The 23,763-nt window shown below is 33.6% G+C and overlaps 1 protein-coding gene and 2 long non-coding RNA genes across 8 annotated transcripts; 2 read left to right on the top strand and 1 right to left on the bottom strand.

Moving 5' to 3' along the window:
* Positions 1 to 27: 27 nt before the first annotated feature.
* LOC106060600 (uncharacterized) lies at positions 28 to 8,979 on the bottom strand. Of its 2 annotated transcripts, none has more exons than XR_008774785.1 (6): positions 8,808 to 8,979; positions 6,986 to 7,135; positions 4,862 to 4,932; positions 4,475 to 4,544; positions 4,152 to 4,222; positions 28 to 2,194 (listed from the first exon to the last, which is right to left on the bottom strand). It is a non-coding gene; the product is annotated as an uncharacterized LOC106060600 (long non-coding RNA). The 2 variants fall into 2 exon arrangements; XR_008774786.1 differs by having other exon boundaries at positions 8,863 to 8,979.
* LOC129922851 (uncharacterized) lies at positions 5,782 to 18,605 on the top strand. Of its 5 annotated transcripts, none has more exons than XM_056010624.1 (3): positions 5,782 to 5,851; positions 13,614 to 13,732; positions 17,269 to 18,605. In XM_056010624.1, the coding sequence occupies exons 1-3, from the start codon at positions 5,797 to 5,799 to the stop codon at positions 17,443 to 17,445; spliced, it is 351 nt and encodes a 116-aa protein (XP_055866599.1). In that variant the 5' UTR covers positions 5,782 to 5,796; the 3' UTR covers positions 17,446 to 18,605. The 5 variants fall into 5 exon arrangements, 2 of the variants coding, with proteins under 2 accessions (XP_055866599.1, XP_055866600.1); XR_008774772.1 differs by lacking the exon at positions 5,782 to 5,851 and adding an exon at positions 6,287 to 6,307; XR_008774771.1 differs by lacking the exon at positions 5,782 to 5,851 and adding an exon at positions 7,029 to 7,050.
* A 1,321-nt stretch (positions 18,606 to 19,926) lies between these two features.
* On the top strand, positions 19,927 to 22,323 carry LOC129922853 (uncharacterized). Its single transcript, XR_008774784.1, has 2 exons — positions 19,927 to 20,304; positions 21,061 to 22,323. It is a non-coding gene; the product is annotated as an uncharacterized LOC129922853 (long non-coding RNA).
* The last annotated feature ends 1,440 nt before the right edge of the window (positions 22,324 to 23,763 follow it).

Genomic DNA, 23,763 nt, shown 5'->3' with positions numbered 1-23,763 from the left:
AACTGGAACAGACACAAAAAAGAGCAGTGAGATTTATAACAAACGAATATTCACATTTTATTAGAGTAAAGCGTTTAGTACCATCATTAAATGTAAAGGCCCTTCAGGAATGAAGACTTAAAAGTAAAATAGCAATGATACATAAAACACTGAACCATAATCTTAAAATACAAAAACAAAACCTAATAAAATACTTAGAAAGACACAAAGATAAAGGCACATTCCTTGTTCCATATGCTAGGGCCAATTTGTACAAATACTCCTTCCCTAGAGCTATTAGAGCATGGCATGGGTTGCCTGAGTCAGCCAGGATAACCAATGACTTGGCAGAGTTTAAGTAATTGATTAACATGCATGACTAGACTGACCTATTGTTGTCTAATTCTGTGTCCACCAACCAATTTTCCAGCTTTTTGCATAAATTTATATTATAACCCAAGAATAATAACAGATAATGCAAAAATAAAGGGTCCTGGAAAAACAATTTACAAATGTAAATTTCTGTTTAAGAATGAACTGTTAAAAGAATATCAAATTGATGAGCATTTACTTTTAAAGAATAATGAATTATCTTGTCTCAACTAAAATCTCCAACTACTGCAATACTTTGTCATCATCAAAGAAAAATATTTCAAGCATTATAACATTCACTAACAATGTTTACCAAAGTAAAAAAAAAAGTAAAATTTACCAAGGTACCACACATAAATAAAAGAATCAATGATATTGTCACAAAAAAAAATATTTTTAAACAGTTTACATGTTCACACCAAAAATATTTACCAAGGTACCACAAATAAATAAAAGAATGAATAATGCAGTCACAATTCAATATAATCTCTGATATTTGTCACAACCCAATATACTCTGATACTGTCACAACCCAATATACTCTGATACTGTCACAACCCAATATATTCTCTAATACAGTCACAATCCAATATATTCTATAATACTGACACAACCCAATATATTCTATAATACTGTCACAACCCAATACACTCTGATACTGTCACAACCCAATATATTCTCTAATACAGTCACAATCCAATATATTCTATGATACTGACACAACCCAATATATTCTATGATACTGTCACAACCCAATATATTCTCTAATACTGTCACAATCCAATATATTCTATAATACTGTCACAACCCAATATATTCTATGATACTGTCACAACCCAATATGTTCTATGATACTGTCACAACCCAATATACTCTGAGACTGTCGCAAACCAATATATTCTCTAATACTGTCACAATCCAAAATATTCTATGATACTGTCACAACCCAATATATTCTATAATACTGTCACAACCCAATATACTATTAAAAAAAAACAACTTTAATAACACTGAAATAAATTACAACAGGAAATTGATAAATTTACATAAAATCATCATCATCTACATCGAAATTGGGAAGCAAAAGATATGATCCTGAGGAACCTGGACATGTCGCTGCCACATACTCAACATGTGGCCTTAATTTTTTCCATCGTCCCAGTGAAATGTGTTAAGGACAAGAATGGGGATGGGTCACCATGACCACTAATCTGTCCACTTCACTTTTAACTGTTGAGTAATACTTTGAAAAAGCTGCATACCAGCATTTTACAAAAACATCTACACATTGCTGCAGCTGTTTTATAACTTGCATATTACAGGATATGCAAGTAAATGTACAGACATCTCGTGTTTTATTTCTGATAGTGATTAAATCACCATACAAATGTATTACTTTCTCATCATCTAAAAGGTTATTAAAAAATAAAGTACATTTATACTTTGATACATCTTGGCTACCACTGAGCAAGCTTGAAGATATGAGAATTCTTACCATGCCCCACTGGCTACTTGGGTTTTTAGAGCCTTTACACTCTAGGCACCTGCAGGGTCGATTCTCATCAGTGTTAATAAACACCCATCCACTTTCCCGGTCCCTTGAAGCAATGAACCTTCTATTTTCTCATATGGTGATTGAATCATTACAGTGAGATCAGCTAGAGCTTTGATCAAGTTGAACATTTCATCATGATGATAATTTTGTGGTAGGTCATTGATAGAAAACTATCCAAGTCTTTAAATGAACTGTGCGCAGTTGCTTTGATGCAACATACATTTTGTAGCGGTGTTAAACATCTGACCATTTCTTTCTGAAGGCAGATATCATGTTGGGCCAAAAAATCTGAAAATATATACAAATAATATTCATTACATAATATTATATAGAGATCATAATATAAGCTTTAAAGAAACAAGATTTTTAAAATGTAACGTTCGTCAATGACCACCATTACAAAATGTCACACACACTAACCCTAGGCGCCTGTGACCTAGTATTAGGATAGGTCATAAGACCAGTGACCTCTGCTGTACTGGCAGTGGTACTTTGTGGTCCCAAATTATATTATCTAGGCTATTAACTATAGCCTCTAGATATACAAAATTACTGAGACAGACAAGTAATAATACTGAGATTTCAGTTGCAACAAAAAAAATAGAGTTTATTTAGAAACAAAAGAAAAGATCAAGGAATATATAAATGGAAATAAAGGTTGACAAAAGAAAATGAAATAATGAAACAAATCAAAGTAGGAAAACAGGTTCAGGTCAAAATAATTTAAGAACCTCCACCACAAAGGTACAGTAGTGTCTTAGGTCAAAAACCAAAAGGATTGTTTACAATATCATACATACACTAACAATGAAATGACGTCATGCATGAGACACACTACTGTCTCGTATCAAAACAAAAGATGTCTTTTACACACAAAAAATATACAGGAAAGGATAAGAGACTAAGTAGACATAATATTTACATAAACCAACTTATTACTAACAAATAAATAAAGTCTACTTAGCTCATTATCAAAACAATCTTCCTATAACAGTGGTACACTCCTCTTGAGTAACTCAATAATAGAACAACAACACAAGTATTAGTTAAACATTATAGAGGTTTAGTTCAAACTACACTGGTCAGTTCAAAGACTCAAGAGAGAGTGGCAGTTGTAAACAGTTAACAGGGACTTAAATCAAGTAATAAAGGGGACTAACTCTAAATCTACAGTAAAAAAATCTTTAGAAAAATTTGTAAATCAACATTGATCAAATGAATATATTAAACTGTGAAAGTCTTGAGTTTTTTAGTTTAATGTAATCATTTAATGTTTTTATTCATTATCTATATACACATCAGCAGATCATCCTTATTTAGAGACTAATCTAGATCTAAATTCAATCTACTATCTTGACAGTTCAAGATCTAATCAATATTAGTAAATTTACATAAGATCCAAATCTGTACTAGTAAATATAAAGTCAACACATTTTCCAAGACTTTCCATTTTGTAACAGCTTTACTGGACAGTCCTTATTTATAATTCATTTATTATTTCTTTTATTGATGCCAGTGCATAATGAAAACTCACAGACTGCATGTTAGAGGGTCTTAGCCCTCCCTGGTGGGCCAAGCATTCTCTACAGAAGAAGATCTAAATCTTAAACCAAACATTAAGTGTTTTCTTTTATATATATCTGGCTCAAGAAGAGATACAAAAACAAATATAAAAAACTCCAGACCTTCACCAACAGTTGCCTAAGACAAATATTGGAAGCTAGGTGATCTGAAAAGATTGCTTTCAACTTGTGGAAAAAAACAAAGTGAAAACCCATGACCCAGGATATTAAAAAGTGAAGGTGGAGCTAGATAGGTCAAACCTTGTAAAAACCAAGAACTAATGTTGCAAGGCAGGCTCTTGATTGGAATCCGCATGGAAAGAAGAAATAAGCAAACCTGAAAGAGGTCAGTCATCAGCAAAGCTGATGATACTGGAATGACATGGGAGCAGATGAAGAAAGCTGCTTAGAACTGAATTAGGTGGAGAAGTGTGGTTGCAGTCCTATTCTCCCCTGGGGATTCACAGGAATATGTAAGTCAGTAAGAAAGTAAACCAATTAACTTAAGACATTGTCAGAAGCAATATTGTTTTTGTAAGATTAAATCTATTGATGACAATTGAATGAGGAACAAGTGATTCATAGGAAAAACATCAAATTTTACCAACTATTAGTCTGAGGATCATTTCAGAATTCTAAGAAATTTGAAAGATGGTGATATGTAAAGAAAACAAATATCTCACCTGAAGATTGATCACAGGTCTCCTTTTGCTCACTCAGATCTTGACCAATATTTGTAATAGTTTGCTCAATGCTGGGAAAAGAAAAATACACAGCTATGTGATTTGCATATCAATTACAATAGATTTACAATAAGCTATAAGCAAGTCAAGAGTATGACCTTTAACCTGCCTTAGGATATTTACCTTATGGTCTAAGTATTCAGATTAATTATTTGCCTTAAGATCCAAAACAGATGTTTTGAACAAGATATAAAATTGTTACTAATTTTAATTTATCAGTTATTTAAGAAACATATTTAATAATTAAAATAATAATGAAATACTTATTATTCTCTTCTGGCTTTTAAATATCTGGGAAATCTTTTGAAGCAAATGCAGTTTCATCAGAACTGCCTGTAAAAAAAAAAAAGAAGATAAAAAAACTTATATTAATTGTGTATAGTTTTTCAAGATCATTAGTTCATAGCAGAAGGCTTCTTTGTATCTTTAAAATGACAGATATGTAAATTAAGGCAAAGTCTTATGTTGGATTTTTCAGACACTAGAAAGCAATGTCTTTATATATATATAAACAATTATAAAAAAAATGTTTAATTTAAATACAGAATTTACTGATTGTTTTGACAGACAACCAATATGAGGATATATATTAAAAAAAAAATTAATAACTTTTGAAAAAAGGGTACATTTAAAGGAAACAAAAATCTTACCTATGGATTGATCACAGATCTCATTTAGTGCACCCAGCTCATGATCAATACTTGACATCAGTTGTTCAACACTTAGAAAACAACAAAATATGACTATTTGAATTAGAATGTCTTGACAATATAAATAAAAGATATATGCAATGAAATGTATACAAAGCAATTTAATTTTTCATTACATTCTAATCAGCAACATAATCAGTGGCCTCTACAAAAGCAGCAAAACAAAAATTACTAGATAGGTACGAACAGCAGGAATAGAAGCACATTACTGTTTCAAAGCCTGAGGAAATTTGTTAGCAGGAAAAATTGTGGTGCATGAAACAAAGAGAGGGAGGATAAATAATGCCGTACAGTAGCTAATGACAATTGATTTTAAAAAATTAACAAAATAACAGCTGATTCTCTGTTTTTTTTTTTTTTTTTACATGTTTGATTAAGGAAGTCAAAATATTTAGCCTAGATCTATTTTACTTTAAGAAACTAAGCATAAATGTCAATCATGAATAGTGTCAGTAACAAACGACCAAAATATTATCTTGATACCAAATTTAGAAGTTTTAGGGTTTTATGCTGCATGTATGTAGTAGCTTAAGTTTAGGCTTGCAAAGAAACATACAGTGTGTATATTTTTTTTCAGAATATTTGTTAACATTATTATATATATATATATATATAAATAAACTTTTTATTTCAAAATTATAAAAATAAACATTTTTATTATAAATTATAATGACTATGACTGATTACATTTAACATCATCCCCACCCCACCCCCATTTCAATCACCATAATTTCTTTCTAGATTTATGATGTCAATTAAAATCTAGAACAAAAAATAGTGAACAAATTTGATTTGATTTGACAAATGCGATTAGAAACATTTTTTACCAATTGTTTTTGTTCAGCAGAATGTCATGGTTTTAGCGTTCTCTCAATATGCTATTATTCTATCAGTTGTCTGGACCAGTTGAAAAAGAGGTCAAAGAACAAGGTATCTGGGTAGCGCTTTTTAATTATTTTTTTTTTAAATAAGGGAATAACCTGAATTCGAACTTGTAGGCTAAAGCCTTCTCAGGCTTCTTAAGCCAACAGGGTAACCACTTTGGTAGCAAAGAGTCTATGAACATAAAAGATTGTATAAGATTGTAAAATTATCTATTGTTTCTATTTCATGTTTGTGTTCACTAAACCTGAGATGGCAGCGTGATATAAAGGGGATTAAACTATTTCTGCTTAAACAACCACTTCAGTCAAGTACTATTGGTTTCCTTCATTTGAGATACCAAACAAAGTCTTTTATTACCAATAGTTAATTAACTAATCTGTTGATTTTTTATTTTATTTTTTTGTATTATCAAGTAAAAGAAATAATTGTGCTAAATTTCAGCTTGATCTGAGATTGGATGTTGGGGAAACTTTTGACCAAACAGACACACAGACAGACAGAGTGAGTTGATACAAGTTATCAATACAGTGATAAAAGTGATACTGAAAAAATAAAGTATTTCACTCATAACTATTGTTATCTTTAGTCTTGGTGTGAATAGTGTCAGCTAGTGTGGGTTATGGGAATATTAATCTCATAATTAGTTGTTTTTTTCACATTGTTAGTATTAGTTGGCATTTATAGCAGTGGCCATCATGTAGTGCAATAACCATTGTGATCTTGTTTCATATTTCATCATCTGTGATGCTCTTTGTAGGCGATACCCTAGTATCCTCTATGGCATCTTAATTCCTCTTTAGTTCTGCAGTTAACATCCAAGATTTGCAAGTATAAAAGATTGTGGCCTTGACTAAAGAGTGCATCAGTCTGAATTTACTTTCAAGGGCTATGCCTTTGTATGAACAGATTTGTTGAGCCTTGTAAGTGCTGCTAATCTAGCCAGTTTGTCTCCTACATCAGAAACAATAGCTCTGAGGTATTAAAAATTGCTGAAACTTGGCAGCTGTTCCCCTTGCTACATAATTGATATGCAGCTGTACCCTATATATAAACTAAAAACATGTTTGTTTGTTTTTAATTCTTAAGTACAAAATCAATGAATATAATTTATATTGTCTGAACCTCAATCAAGGGTTATACACAAAAATACATCACAAAATGATTTAATGAGCTACTCACTCAGAATGTAGAGGCTGAACATGTTTCTCATCTGCCACAAGGGAACCACTCTCCATGCCGAAAAGGTCAGCAAGTATTTACGAGTAAAAAGGAGCAAGGCAATGCTCCAATGTAGTATCAGGATGTAAGAAGATTACAGATAGCTAACAGCTAAAAATAAAAATTGAGAATTATTTTATGAATAATTTTAAGAACCTCACAGTATAACAAATAATAATAAAGTCATGTTTTTTGTTCTCTAGTTCTCATTGGGCTGGGTTGCAGGGATCCACAGAAGCTAGGGCACTGTATCCAAAGAAAGGACAGCTATCTTGGGAGCTGAAAGAGGCAGCCCTCCCCTCCCCCCCCCCCAGATGGTTGTGCACAGGGCTAATTTAACAACCCAGTTATATAAAAAATATTGTTATAAAAACTAAAGCACATTGAAACACTGGAAAGATCACAATAGAAAACAAACTTTGCCTTGGATATTAAATGAGCAATGGGAAAAGATAAAACATAGTATTAAAAGAACAGCAGAAGAAGTAGTCAGATTTAAGCAAAAAAACAGATTTAAGCAGAAGAATGGTAGAATTGGATTGTATGATGATGAATGCAGACATCTTATCTTATCTTATATAATACAGACGTTACTTCAAAAAGAAGAAGATTACGTCCTACGCGTCATGCATTTAGTCATGCATATTAACCAATGACTTAAATTCTGCCAAGTCACTGGTTTTCCTGGCTAGCTCAGGCAACCCATTCCATGCCCTAATAGCACTAGGGAAGAAGGAGTATTTGTAAAATTTGTCCTAGCATATGGGACGAGGAATGTGCCATGTTAAAGAAAGAAAAAGAAAGCTTGGTTCATTACAATTAAGATGGCAAATGAAACACATTAAAATGGTATCTTAGGTTTGTAAATAAACAGGTTAATAAAAATGCTGTTTCTTTGCCAACATATTAATTTGAACTAGAGAAATAAAGGGAGTGACTATGGTCAATATCGCAGCAATTAACATTGTAGATCATTACCAGACATCAATAAAGATATATCTATAGTCTATAGCATCTCTAGATAGATCAATTCTATTTTAATTTAATTAGCTTTTTTATTTTAACATATATTGATAGGCTACTATTTCAGACTAAAATAGATCTTTACTATGTCACATAGTAGTATGTGATGATATTTTTTTTTACTAATATTTATAATAATAATAATAGCTCCTAGGCCTACTAGATCTAGATTGATTAGATCTATTACTTATAATAGGACTATTTGGTTACTAAAGCTACTTTAAAATTATTACTATTATTAGTATTAAGTAGGCTATTAGTATTAGTAGGCCTACAAGTACTATAGACTATAGGTTAGGTATTATTACTTTATCATTTACAAACAATATTGACTACTTGATTATCATTATTAAATATTAGCATTTTATTAATCGAGATCTATTATAAAAATTATATGATACTAGAGTCTATAGGGCCTACATACAATCAAGCTTTTTAAATGTTTATCATATTTAATATTTATGATAAATAATTTATGATTGTAATTGTCGCAACATTTTTTCCCACATGGCCACATGCAAACACTAAACAGATAAATGGAAATGTTGGGTTGAAAATAAAAATAAAGGTTAATAATAATAATATAATACATATTTAGAATTTAACAATTTAGATCTATACTATATTGTCTATATACTTTATATTTTATATAGATCTAGATCTAGACCTATACTTATAATACTATAGACTATAGTCTATAGCCTATAGTCATAGACGTATAGACATATATTATATAGATATGGTTGGGAAAGTGCGATACCCCACTGTCCTGAGCCCCCACTCTGCCCGCAGGGTACACTGCTAGGTACGCCTACTATAACTATATGGTCCTGCAGGAGGTTCAGTTACAAGTTCAGTAGTAGGACGTAGATCTAGATCTAATGAGACTAATGCTCTTCTCTCTTCAAACTAAAGAAATGCATGACAAGAACTGACCGGGAATTTGTTTCTCTCCATAAATAGAACTTAATAATTTCTCCGTTTAATAGGAAATTCCCAATTTCATGTCCAAACCTAGAACTATAATGTTATATATTTACATGTACATCTATACCTTAAATGGAATCCCGAGTCTATAAACTTGATACTATTATTTAGATCTAGATTCTAAATCTAATATATATATAATATAGTTCGGATATTAATTTCACGCAAAAAGCAAACATATAAACTTAGCTATTACTAATAATAGTATTAGTATTACTATAAAAAAAATAGCCAGAAACTACTCTTATCAAACTTTTCAACTAGTCTATTAGATGGCAGAAAATGGTGAGTAGAGTATATATAAATTATATATATGTGGAATTGCAGCAGTTAGTAGGGCCTTCACACTAGCTACGCCCGTTGATTTGTTTACTAGTTTTTATGCCCCGCTAACCGTTGTATAGCCCATTCAGGCAACAATAGCCTATTAAGTAGACTATCCCCTATCCCCTTTCGTCCATCGTTAAGTTTCTAACACTACCTGAGGACATTTTTCTGCCCTGACACCGAATCAGACAGGGGCGACCAGAACCACGTACAATTGTCGAATTTCAACAAAAAATTGTTTTTCCCTTCTTGCGATCGCAAGCAAAGTGTTGAGCATCTATTTATTAGTTTCCCTAATTACAAACAGGGTAACAGTAACTTTGTAATACAAACTGTGACCCCTTAAAAATTTTGAATTTAATAATAGGACCAAACAATGTTCAGCACTTCCGATGTTGTTCTGAAAATTATATTTCAAGTTTCTTGTCAAGTCATTAATAAATCGAAAATGGAACACGCAGGCAAAGTCTTAAGATCAAGTCTACCGTGTCGTTGCCCTAGAAAATTATGGTAGAGATGTGTCCACAGCAGTAGCGGGTGGCAAGTGGGGTAATCACCCTAGGCCCAGCGCCTGAGGGGGAGCGCGCGATAGGAGATTCCCTTGTCTCCGTCAGGTTCGAAAACCAGACCAGTTGTCATAAACTATAACTTGTTGCTCAATAATAATATGATACCAATTGCCATGTAAGCTCTTAACATGACATTTTTGGTTTCGAAATATCGTTCAGTTTTGGTGAAGACAGCATTGTATGACTTGTACATTCTAAGCGGCTATCTCTGTTAAACACAGCGCATTTTGTGGGAGAACAGAGAAACTTTATGCGTCGAACAACGGCCAATTTTTAGGCTTGTTTGAGATGCTTGACAAAATCGACCCAGCCATACAAGAACTTCGACGAATTAAAACGCTGAGGATCACAACCAGTACCTCGGATATAGGATTCAAAACGATGATGGCATATTTTCTCGACATCCTTGACTGCACGCTTAATGTTAGCCACAAAGAGCAGATGTCTTTTACAAAACATTTTGTGGACTTACCAGATTCTTGAAACTGTCAGGTAGAGTTGAGCCTTCGGCTCTTTAAACTCTAGGCCAGAAAAAGTGAACAAGAGCTCTCTTTCACCGGCCTGAATGAGAACAGTGTACACTGTTCTGTCTGGCGGGTGGGTCAGACTCGTGGCAAGAGGCCGCGTACACTAAGACCCCCGCCATTTTCCTTTTCTATACCAGGCTAGAAAACATTTCGAGTTTATGTAGTTTAAAGGCCATTATAGTACAGTACTTACGTAAGATGTATGTTTTATAACAAAAAAATGCCTTCATTGCTAGAGGCGGACTATCCCTTTAGCGTGACATGATACGATATATGTAGTATACCTTTACAGCGCAGGGCCCCACATTTGACATTCGCCAAGGGCCCCGACCACTACTAAGGCAGCCTCTTGTTCACAGTTATGAGTAAATAATACAAAAAAAAAGTTCCCTTTTCAGACCTTGCGATCTATGTGGCAGATGATGTCAAGTCATCTATTTCTGTTTATTATGGTTTCGCGTGGCCAGCACAACGACCAACCACCTTTACCTTTACCCAACTAATGTCAGGTAACTATTAGAGGTGGGTAATCAGAGGCGATCTTAAGATCCCGAAATTTAAAAAGCACAGTCTTCAACTGGATTTGAACTCTGACCCAAGTTAAGCGCTTTGCCAATCAACCATAGCGCCTGCGGATAAAAAAATATAAATATTTTTTAATGGTGCTAAAATACAAAGTGCGCATGGATGGTTATCAGAAATTAACCACAAACGGAGGAGCGAGAATACTCACTGAATGGCCCAATGGAAAAAAAATAAATTGAAAAATTAAGTTTGTTGTAACTAATGAGCTCTATGACAACCACAGAGAAGAAATAGAAGCACTGGAGCTACCGTGCTAGAGAATCAGCCAAGTTCACCAAACAGTTAAATTTTTTTCGTGACCAATATAAAAATAGTCCTTCAAAGCTTGACAAACTTTGATGCTTCCTAAATAAAACAGTCCATGGTGCCTTGGCTGACGTTCGGTGGTCACCTTGCCTGCTCGCATCTCCTGACGGGAGTTTTGAGCTAGGGTGTAATTATTCACATAATCTGAAGGATCATCCAAAATATTTTGTATAAGACATTGTGTGACTTTGTAAAGCTCAACAACAACAGCAAGAACACTGTTCTCCAATTTTGAAATAGTAGGAAATAGAAGGCTGACACTCTTGCCAAATGTGAGAAAATAAATACACACTTGAACATCGCACTCTATCGGGAAGAAATGAAGAGACTTATAGTGAATTGTAAAAACGAGAAATGGATAATGAAAAAACAAGGTCCGGAAGCTCAAAATTGGGACCATTGAAATTTGTCCTTTTGGAGTGTCACCAGAGAATGCCGACCATGTCTTCAAAATTGCATTCTTCATCAAGAGGCCCAAAACAAGACACCGGCCACGAAACCCAAACACGAAATTCTTTTAATGATATAAGTTTGTGTAAGAGTTTTTACAATTTCTTCAACGGCTGGTAAAATCAATAATATGCCTATCGTGTGAGGTTTCAGTATTTTACTATAATCATCTTCTCAATGTCATGTCAAAGAGAGATTTTGTGTGTGTATTCTGAGCCTTATCTTTGAGTGAAAGTTTTGCCAACCTTTATCTTTTCATCAGGGTGGCATCATCTCAAATGATCCTCCAGCTTAATTGGTTTCATAGCATCATAAAAAATGACCAATTGACACTCGCTTGTTTGACAATGAAGTAATGAAGTTCAATTTCAAATACTTAACGCTGTACAGTCTACATTTCTTTCGGTTAAAGTTATAACCTGACAAAACTACAATATTTAAATATAGTTATTAAATAAAATTAATACATTTTTCATTCAATCAGCAGGATACAAATTTTAAAGATTTCTTAAGGTATAAATCATAAATGTGTGGATGAAAAAATACCAATTGTTAAAATTAAAGTCACGACATGCTGAATTGAGATTCTTTAGCGTAAACCCCCGTGCACATCTTATAGACCCTAATCCCATTTTTTAACTTTCGTAGATCCCTTGGAAGTCTTCGTAGACCCCTGGGGGTCTATATAGACCACTTTGGGAATGGTTGAATTCTGAACAACCAAAACGTTATGTTCAAATATGAATTCATATATTACACAATCCACAAACTTATTAAGGTTTTCTTTAAATCCATATTTTGAACAGCACTTTGTATGTATTGCTGGAATGCAACCTTTTAAGTAGTTAAACAATCACATGTTGTAGTTGTTTTTAATTCTAGAATGCTATTAACTTCACATGCAATTTAATAGTAAGTCTAAAAGTACAAAATATAGGCTAAAAGAAAGGAAAGAGTGATATATATTAATGGCAGTGTCTTTGATTCCAAAGATTAACAATGAGAGTAGGGTTTCACATGACTAAGCAAACCCAGTTGCGACCTTTTTTTTTTCCCGCTTCTCGTTCAATAAAAAAGGAAGATACTTCACAGTTGTAGTTATCACATAAATCTTGTTTTGTGTCTTTTCGGTCCTTTTTTTAATTTAAAAAAATAGTCCTCATAACATATAATTTAGGATCTTAGTCATAATTATTTTTTTTTTGTTTTCCTTTGATAAATAAACATGAGAATAAACAAAAAGTTTACTTTTTTGTTTGTTTGTTCCTAATGAACTTTTCTTTTGACGATATTTACGGGCCTACTTTGGCCCTACATGATGCTGACAATGTCTTCAATTCTCAAGATTAAGGATGAATGCGGTGTGTCACACTATACGCTAACCCAGATGCGACCTGCCTGTTAGGCTCCCAGCGCCCTATATATGTAGAACCAATACACTGTCTTCAACGACTCCCCCTTCCCTTAGCCTAGCAGGGCGTAGGCATGGGCCTCCATTGGGTGGGGGCCTTGCACAGGACTCTGCAGTCTGTATCCCTTTTTTTTAAAGAGGAAATTCGGAAACTTGTTTCCAATGTTATTGTTAAGTACACTGGTTTTTTAATAAGTATCATACTTAATTTATTTCTCTGTTTATTTTTATTTCTTTGTTTTTCTATTTCATTTGGGGCCACTGAATTCATTTCGCCTAGGGCCTCCATTTATTTAAGGCCGACCCTGCCCCTAGGCTAAAGTAATAACTTTTTTATTTGTGTGCATATAAAGAGCATGTAACTAAAGGTCTTCTTTAAAATACTGTCTCAATTCAAATTACAGAGGCTGGACTAGACAGTAGCCTGGACGTGTATGTCAGGAGACCTGATCAACGCAGGGGCCGAACTAGTGAATATGTTGAAATTATGGATATCAACGGGACAGATTATACAGTTGAGAAGGTAAGAAAATAGAAAACCACGTGTTATATTTTAACCAGTGATGCTCAAAATACGGCCCGCGGGCCAGATTCGGCCCGCTACATGGTTTCATCCGGACCGCCGAAACGTCGGCACAAAATATAGAAAATCCCCCCCCCCCCCCAAAAAAAAAAATGTTCAAAACGTAACTTTACCTTCGTTAGGGCCCTTACTTTTGTCAAATGGATTATTACCAACGCATTTAACGTTTGTGCGTTCATGAAATAGGACTATAGAATCTACTAGGCAAAGTGAACGGATCTTTACTTTTTTATAGACCATGATACCATTGCTAGCCAACATGTTTATTGTTATAAAGAAAGTATGAGGCTTTTTTAAAAAAAAAAAGCAAGAATAACAAAGTAAAAACAAAACCTACGCCATTTTTTTAAAAGTGTAAAGAGAAAAATCTCCCAATACTTCAATGTAAGTACTACATCCTCGTGTTTGAAATAAAATAGTTTCTGGTCAATTTCATCAAGTTTTTGTATCTTTTCCATCATGTGGCCCGCGACACTAGTGTTGGAAATTAAAATGGCCCGCAGATTGAATTAGGTTGGGCAACACTGATTTTAACCAATGATGTCTTTGTACTTTAACAGTATAGGTCAATGACAACTTTGAAACCTGATGGAGGAAAAAAAAACTGCCGATCTATTTTCTGATTGTAATTATTATCTGCTTCGTATAGAAGTTGACCAAAAACAAGCAAACTAGTCAAAATCCTTTTTTAACATAGCGTATCTAAGATACGCCTTGGCTGGTTTGGCCACGTTCATAGAATGTCAGTAAGTCGACTTTCACTACACATTCTGTATGGCGCTCTAACAGAAGGCAGGAGAGCCGCTGATCGCCCCTCTTCCCTCACGGTATACGGATGTATGCAAACGTGAGATGAAGCTCTTAAAAATCGACACTAGCAGCTGGGAAAAAGTGGCACTGAATAGATCCACATGGAGAGAGAGCATAAAGAAAGGGTCACGGATTGCAGATGCCATGCACAACAGTAGTTGAAAGAAGGGTGGAAGTGCATCGGCGCCTGGTGATTGGATATGCCCAACCTGTGTAACAAGGCTTTGCCTCTTGAGTCACACAAGAAGTTGCAAAGGATCTTTAACCCTTAAAACGCGTGTGATAGTTTAGCCTCTAAGCATCGGAATTGTAATTCCATTTTGTAATGCACTCATTGTAGAACAGCTCAGCACTTCAAGGGTTAAGGATGTACAATGCCAGAAATCTAAGGTGAAGAGCTCTGCACTTAGAACTATATCAACCAATAATGTAGGTTATTTCCCTTCTTTGATATCAAACAAAATAATCAGTTGTCTAAATGGTTATTTTTTAAAAATTAATTCACGTTTTGTTAAGTACAATAAATAGCTTTTCACTATACAGACAGACATACATACAGTCCGAGTGATTTGATTTAAGCTTTGTAAAAAAAATGGAACCCTGATCATCCTTTTTTTTTATGGAAAGTAGGGGAAGGTGGGGCTAGTTGTCACAGTTTTCAGATTTTGATGTTTTAAACATATTTAGAATTCATTGATTCTCACCAAACTTAACATGCTGTAACTTAAACATTCAGACAACAATTAGAGTAAATGAAATAAACTTGATCTCTTTATTTATCAAAGTTATACAACAAAAAAGTTGCTGGGTTGAGGTTGTGACAATTTGCCCCACACCGGGGTAAGTTGACACAGGTATGGGGTAAAATGTCACACATTTAAAAAATCACCATATCTTTCTATGTCTAAAAGAAATAGCATATTAAGTCAAGACTTTGTTTTGTAGTAGTTTCCTTGACTGGCCGTCGTGAAATAATGATATATATGTGAAGGTTCTGAAAAGTTTTGGACCTAACAAGAAAAGCTGTAGGTTTTTCTTCAAAATAATGTTTATTTTTTTCTATATAATATTTGTAAAATATCTGTTCACTTCTTTCAGCAATGCACCCACTTCCAACCTATCTAAATAGTAGGACTAGGTAACTTCTTTCCTAAAATAAATGTTGCGCTCGGAGGACATCTTTTCTGTATGTTGATGCTGGCATAACCTTTGTAAACAGCATTATTTAAAGAGAAAGTCGCTTAACACTATTTAGGTATCTATTAGGTATCACCATAAAAAGGAATCAATAAAACAAATAATTATTAATAAACAAATATTAATATTAAAATTTGTTTTCAAAATGCTTAATCTTCATTGGGGCAAATTGTCACAACTGTGACAAATTACCCCAACCTGTGTGACAACTTGCCCCACAACAATTTTCAGAACATTTATTTTAATAACATTTTATTGGGTCGAGCTTTTTGAAAAAAACTAATTTCAATGTGTAATTAATACACAGAGATATGAAACAGTGTAATGTTAGACAATCATCTCAAAATTATAAGTGTTTTTCAACAAAATTACACAAAAATAAAATTCCACTTTCCGAACAGTCAAAAACAATGAATCATGATAATTTTAAAATGCGAAAAGGTATCGACTTCATTTTATAACTATTTGTAAATGTTTCCGTAAACATCTCAGCTGTAGTTTCACATTTTTGATAGCGCATCACATTATATCGATATAGTGTTTGTGACAACTTACCCTTGTGACATTTCACCCCACCTTCCCCTATGTATTTTATAAGATTAGGCCTACACAATGCTAATTAGGTGTTGATTAGACCTATCATTAAATGCAGGACCTATTGTAGACTCGATAAGACTCTAAACTATTTGAGATATTGGCATTTTGCAGGTCCAGATTTTATTTGTCGGTGTCCAATATGATTTCTGTTTCCTAGATGTTAACATAAAGTAGACTACCATTATAAAATAGGAATCTTTCACATAAAATCATTAATATTCTCACTAGGAAAACACATGTTTGTGCCCCTAATGAAACAGGGTCTTTAACTTAATAGGCTATACCCGGTACGATAAAGAAGTATATTTTCTTATTCTTATATTATATAATAAAGACGTTACTACACAATATAAGGTTATTACGTCCTAGGCGTCATGAATCTAGTCCAGCATGTTAACCAATGACTTAAATTCTGCCAAATCATTGGTTTTCCTGGCTGATTCAGGCAACCCATTACATGCTCTAATCGCACTAAGGAAGAATAAGTACTTGTACAAATTAGTCATAGCATGTGGAAATCAATATTAAACTGTCTCAAAGAATTTAAAACTCAATCGCGTGTAGGCTAATCGAAATATTAATAAGACATTGTCTACAAGTCAGGAAATGAAATAAGAGTGCCATGGTGACTAAATATGCCCAACCTGTGACCACAGCTGTATATCAAGGATTGGCCTCTTTAGTCACACAAAGGGAAAAGATCATCTCTCAAGAAGTAAAATGCCATAGATGTCACCTACTGTATTTTTATTATTTAAAAGGCGTGTTATACTGTGGATCTAGATTTAATGTTATATGTATTATACTCCTATAAAATTGTAACTAAGCACTCGATCTCTATTTTTTGACATTTTGTTTTTTTCGAATTTCAGGTAAAGAATGATTTACTGGAAGGTTATGTACAGGATCCATACAATTATCTTCTCGCTTTTTTCAATGAGGACTACCCTGAAAGGGAGCCTATAATAGTCGATCAAAAACAGAAAATCACAGAATGTATAGAATATTTACATTCAAATAACTATACAATTGTTTTTGTTAAGAAATAACTTAATTAGGCTTTGTTGGCCTGTATGAAAATTCACAGCTAGTATCAGAATCATGCCATTTTTTTTTTTTACTAATGAGTAGTCTTTAATTATCTATTGCATACACAGAATGTTTAGACTTACGTTAATACTCATTTTTCCATGTAGATATATCACGCTTTTAGAGCTGAATAAATAACGCAAGTTGCATTGAAAAATTAAGGAAGATTACTGGGAGGGTTTGACCGTTGGAAAAACGGGAGTAATTGCCCTTTATGGGCGGAATCTCATTATTATGGTCCCGTGATCACCACCATCCTGTAGAATAGTCTTCATTTTTACATTCCCTTTTACATCGATGTAGAGGAAGATTTTGTATAATCATATACTTTAAGCAGGAATGTTTGGAAAAACAAAATTAAAATACCGACCAATAGATCTGATTTTATGTAAATATATTAAACCAAAAAAAAAAAAAACTCAACGAACTTTATCACTTCTACTGATATAGTTTCTTTATTCCATAGCACCCATACTATAGTACTACAATACAAATCTGACCAAATCTCATATTGAAAAACGATAAGACCAAAAAAAAAAAAACCACATAAATTTCTTTTTTGTATTTCTCAATCAAAAACTGTGAGATGTACTTTATCACTAATCTCTTAGCCTATAGGCAAAATTTACCATTTTTATTTTACAGGTGTCTTATATTTTGAATCTAATTTGTTATTTTACTGCTGGTGTGATTGCTTCAGATAGTATTGAAATATATTGCCATAAAAAAATAAAATTATTCAGATCTTGATATTTCCGTTAAATGTTATATATTTTTATAATACACAACATTTATTTACTTTTATCATCATCTGTCCCTTGATTTTCGTCGAAGGGGTGCTGTGACCGTTTATGAAACTGATCAGTCCTTATTTCGACGTCAAAAGCTGTTCATAGCAGGTTCTCAAGAGAGGCCGGTCCATTCTTTTACACTGTCCAGCCAGCTTTTCTTTGGACGACCTTTTCTTTGTGTTCCTTCTACTGTGCCATGAAGGATGTCTTTTGACCGAACCAACTCAGCTTTCTTCTCTTTAAGTTTAAGAATAAACATTCTAATATATTTATTGTGTATTGCTTATAAATATTTAAATGTCTTTTACGAAATAAAAAGTAAAAACATGTGATTGAGTTGCAAATTTTTCGTTGAAGCTCAGACATTAATTCATAAATTATGCATGAGATTTAGTGTTTTATTTATATCATGGGCTAGCCGGGGAGGGGGTTTCACGGGCTAAAAAGAATGTCAAGTACAATTAGGGGATCATAAAAGAAGTAGATGTCCCGGCCATAATAAAGAAAGTAAGGTAAAGTTCCCCTTTCAGACTTTGTAATCTATAGCGCAGATGATGTAAAGGTCATCTGTTTCTGTGGTCCAGGGTTAGTGAGAGTGACCAGAACCAACCTCCTTCACCTTCACCCAACTAATATCAGGTACCCATTAGAGCTGGGTGGACTCAAAGGCGCTATAAAGATTCCAGAATTAAAAATCCCAGTTTTCACCAGGATTTCAACCCGAGACTCCCGGTTCGGAAGTCATGCACTTTACCACTCAGCCATGACGATTCCCAGCCATAATAAATCAGGGCGTAGCCGGGGCCCGGGATGTACTTCTAGTATTTTTATATTATCATAGCTATTAAAAATACTTTATTTCATTAACTAACATGAACTAAAAGAATAACAGAAACTGCCAACACTCAAAAAACATATTTCAGGAAAACATGTCAAAAAAAGAACATTAGAACAAGGTAGACTGCATAAAGGAAACAAAAAAAAACAAGCAAAATTGTTTTTTAATCCTTTAAAAAAAACAAAAAACAACTAAAGCTTATCTAATAGGGAAGAACTGTTGGCTACAATAAATAATTGTTGAAAATATCCGCTTGACCGGAGAATAAGTGAGGGAGAAACTGGGTTAACAATAAATTTAAGGGGACTAAACCCAACAAATGTAGCCATATTTGTTAATTTAATACTAAATGGTTACCCTTGTTGGTACGAAACAAAATAATTAATAACCAGTAGTTAATTTTTATTGACTAATTGGTTACTTTTTATTGATCCATGTTTTTTTCTATGCCGATGAATAATTGTGTGATGTTTTAAGTTGATCCGAGAATGGGTAAGAAAAAAATTACTTGTACTTCTTTACATTTCTTATATTCTAAATCTAGATCTAGATCTACATTAAATGAAATTAAAATACTTTTTTAACAATTAGCTTTATACAAAAAGCATTATAATAGCATCTAGACTCTAGATCTATATCTAAATACAGTGCATACAAGCAAATGCTTTTATTGAAAAATTTTATCTGGATCGATTAGCTATTTAAAGGAAAGATCACTCTCTTATTTCTGAGAAGAGAGTTACCCCCAAGAAAAAACAAGAGGTGGGGGGAAACAAGTAGTATTCACTACGGATGGCTGCCTTGTCGTTCGCTGGACTGTCGTTTGGATTTATCAAATCCTGCCCACTCCCATCCCCCTTCGTCCTTCAACTCTGAATGAACATCCGAAACATGAAAAACTTTTTACAAACAAACATTTTACAAACACTAAATAAGCGCCGGACTTAACCTTTGTGACCGAGAAGTCATGGAATGAGAACAACTAACCCCTTCGTACACGGTGTGTACATATGTACATATGCCTTTAAAACGTTTTTTTTTCACATGAAAAGTTGTGGACAAGTTTTTTAAACACCGGAAATAAATTTATCGACCTCTTCTTTGTTTATTATACACCGTATTTTACACAGAAAGGAAGCGAATATTTTTTAATTTCAACTTGAATCCAGTTGGTCAAATAGCCCGATTTGGTAAGTAAATTCCTAGGTCTAATTTTCTTATTAAATAATTAAAACTATTCTCTTCGGTATAAATCATATTAAATATTGTAGTTAAGATGTACGTAATTAATATGTTACCATTTGAAATATATAAAGATTAATATATTGTCCTAAATAATTTTGTGAATAGTGATGTGTACAAATGTTCACAGCGTGTCTCACTTGAGTAAAAAAAAACATGATCGATAATTGGTGTTACGACTGTGTCCTTCTAGATTCTATTCTAGATCTATAGAATTAAGATCTAAATCTACTAGATTTTTACAAATAGTAACAATTCTACTGGTGTTTATTTAAATATTTCGAAGCATAGATTATAGATTTATTAGATTTATTTCTAAAAATAGATCTTAAAAGATCTTTACATTTTATATGTTAGATTTAGAATTTAGATCTCATTTCATTTTCTTGTATGTTTCTGTTTAGTTTTTCAAAGTATTTGTTTTAGATTAGAATTTGGATTTAAAGACTAGATCTAAAATCAACTAGATTTAATTAATGTATAATTTAATAAGCTAAAAAAAGGTTAAGTCTAAAAGTAGTCTCTAGACTTAAAATTAAATTTCTTTGCGTGTCCATTGCAACGTTGAGAGAATATATTTGATCAATTATGTAGGCCCTAAATGATCATTTATACACATAATTTAAAAAGTAAGATTATTAAATATAAATTATAAGTTTTATATATTACATCTGTTCATTTTTGTTTTATTGTTTTTATTTCAGAAAACACCCTATTAGATCTTTCTGTTGAGGATGTGTTACAACAGAACACTGCCTAACTCACTGCCTGGTTGTATGATGATCATCTGTTCGAAACCTGTCCGGTTCCATCCCTGCTGTCCTTCAAGAGATTTAGGCTAGGACGAAATATTACTACTTAATAATCTTCATGACCACACACAGTGACATCTAACTGTGAGATCTTTATTACAACAGATCGCTGCCTCGTCGTTTGGTTTCGAAATGCCATCATGATGGTCACTTTTTTTAATCCTGCACAATTCCATCGCCCTGCTGTGTCCTGCAGGGTTTTGTACTAAGATGTAATATTATTACTTAGAATACCATGTCTCCCCCCAGAGGCAATCTACTGTTGAGGACTTATATTACAACGGATCACTGCCTTCGTTCTGTATGGGCTTCGAAGTGTCGTCTTAAATGTCACCTGTTCAAACCCTGCCAATGACTGTCCCCTGCTGGCCTGCAGGAGGTTTGTGCCAGGATGTATTAATATTTAATTATGTCTTCACCAAGAAGCATTCTACTGTTGAAGACTTGTTCAACGAATCACTGCCTAATCGTTTGGTTTGGGTTTCGGACTGTTGTCTTAGAGGATTAGAGGTCACCCATTCAAACCTTGCCTACTTCCGTCCCCTGCATATCCTGAATGAGGTTTGTGCTAGGATATAATTATCATGTCTACACCCACAGACATTTTACTGTTGAGGACTTATTGCAACGAGTCACTTCATGGTCATTTGGTATGAGCTTCGGACTGTCTTCATGGTGGTCATTTGTTTGAACCCTGCACTTTTCCATGCCCTGGTCACTGAAACCTCAAACTTCATTGAAGCTTATTATAAATATTAACAATTCTTAAGCTATCTAGATTATATACAATGTGAGAATATATTTATGTACTGTTGTGCTGTTAGAAAGAGAGATCCTATTCAAACATGGTCTTTTTCTTATTTCGCAGCCTCAGATGCCACAAACAAGTGTTTGTCAACCCTGATATAACTGTTTGTGAAAACGTGTGTGTGAATGTGGGCTTGCTTTAGGCTTCTTTTGAAGCATGTATCTGAAAAGTTGTTGCTGAATTAAGTCAAAGGTGTACAAATGGTAGGATGAGATACAATGGGCGAAGCTGAATACTCAAAATGCTATTTTTATGTAGTACTAGTAAGAAAAAAGTGATTTTTAGAATGCCATTTGCTTAATAAAATAAATAGATTTGATAAAAGTAAATAAATAACTTGATTTATATTGGTTGTTTAATTATTTTTGTTAAAATTTTTCTCTATATAGCTATGTTAAATTATGTCCCCTTTTACTGCATTGATACACGGTGTGTACAAACGTACACATGATGTAATTCACTTAATTGTTGACCGATGGACAAAATTTTTGCTTCACTTACTCCTGAGGTCCATTGCATCATAACCCACCCACAAAATAATTTTTTGGAACAAAATTGTGACTTCGTGTACGAAGGGGCTAATCTACTATGCATATTCACGATTTCACCCGTCACTAAATAGCAGGGCTTGACTTAACCATTGTGGGGCGCTATGCGAAATGGATTTCGCTGGGCCAAGTTTGGGTAGGGAAGCGGATAATAAGTCAAATTTAAGAGTTTTTATTAGAAAATAAAATTCGTCTAAGCATTTTATTCATTTTTTACTACGTACAGAATTACTTTACGAGCCTTGCGTGTAGCGAAGTCATACAGTATATCATAATAATTCTGTTTCCTACATAGATCACGCTCAATAGCAAGAATTACCAAAAGTTTTAACAACATAAGTTTGAGGCGCGAGAAGCTTCTTTCACCAGATTACACAATTACGGCTAATGCATAATGCCGCTTATATTTATCTCGCGTAGGATTGGCGTTTTCCATATTGAATGACACCACAAAATTTTAAGGACTTTTTCGTAAATTTTGCAATTTCAGTAGATTTCCAGGAGCTCCTCGTAAATCGACAGGAGGGCGTGGGAAATCTTTTTTAAGTTATAAAATTGTTTAATTTAATAATTTCTACACCTTGAATTATCGCGGGTCCAGTGGAAGTGCGGGGCACTAATGTTGCCTAATGCTTCATTCAATCATTTCTTTTCCTGGGGATGTATCTACATCTAACCTAACTAGTTTCTAAGAAAAGGAGAAATAATAAATAAGTTTAAGTTTTATATAAGGACACTGATTAAAGTTTTTATTACAAACTAGTCAACCAGTTGTGTAGCACACGCGCTATTTAGTGGCGAATGAACACTTCCTGAAAATCACTTGTCCAAATAAGGTGGGTATGGGCAAACGACAGTGTGTGAATGAAAAGAAGGAACTTTGGAGAGAGCAACATTCAATTGTCTATGACCTGAAACAGGTTTTGGAAAATAGAAGCATATCTTTTTGAATTTTCGGCCTTGTGCTTTATTAATTGTCATGGCAAAGGCTTATGTAACAGGGAATTATCTGTGTGTAAAGTTAAAAGGCAAATTTGAATCTGATGGAGTCAGTGATATCCGGGAAATAAGGACAGTTTGTGAGGTAGCAGCTGCAATAGTTTTACACTCCATTACTTGTTCCCTCCCCCCTTTTTGTTTTCTGATCTGTAAAATTTACGTTGGGTAACTCTAGTCCGACTTGCGAAATAAAAGAGTTATTTTTCCATGACTTTTTCATCAAGGTTTGGAGATGAATTA

The sequence above is a fragment of the Biomphalaria glabrata genome, chromosome 14 (genome assembly GCF_947242115.1).
Source record: "Biomphalaria glabrata chromosome 14, xgBioGlab47.1, whole genome shotgun sequence".
NCBI lineage: Eukaryota > Metazoa > Mollusca > Gastropoda > Planorbidae > Biomphalaria > Biomphalaria glabrata.
Note: the sequence above shows the minus strand (reverse complement) of the source record. Positions and strands in the feature narration are given on the sequence as shown.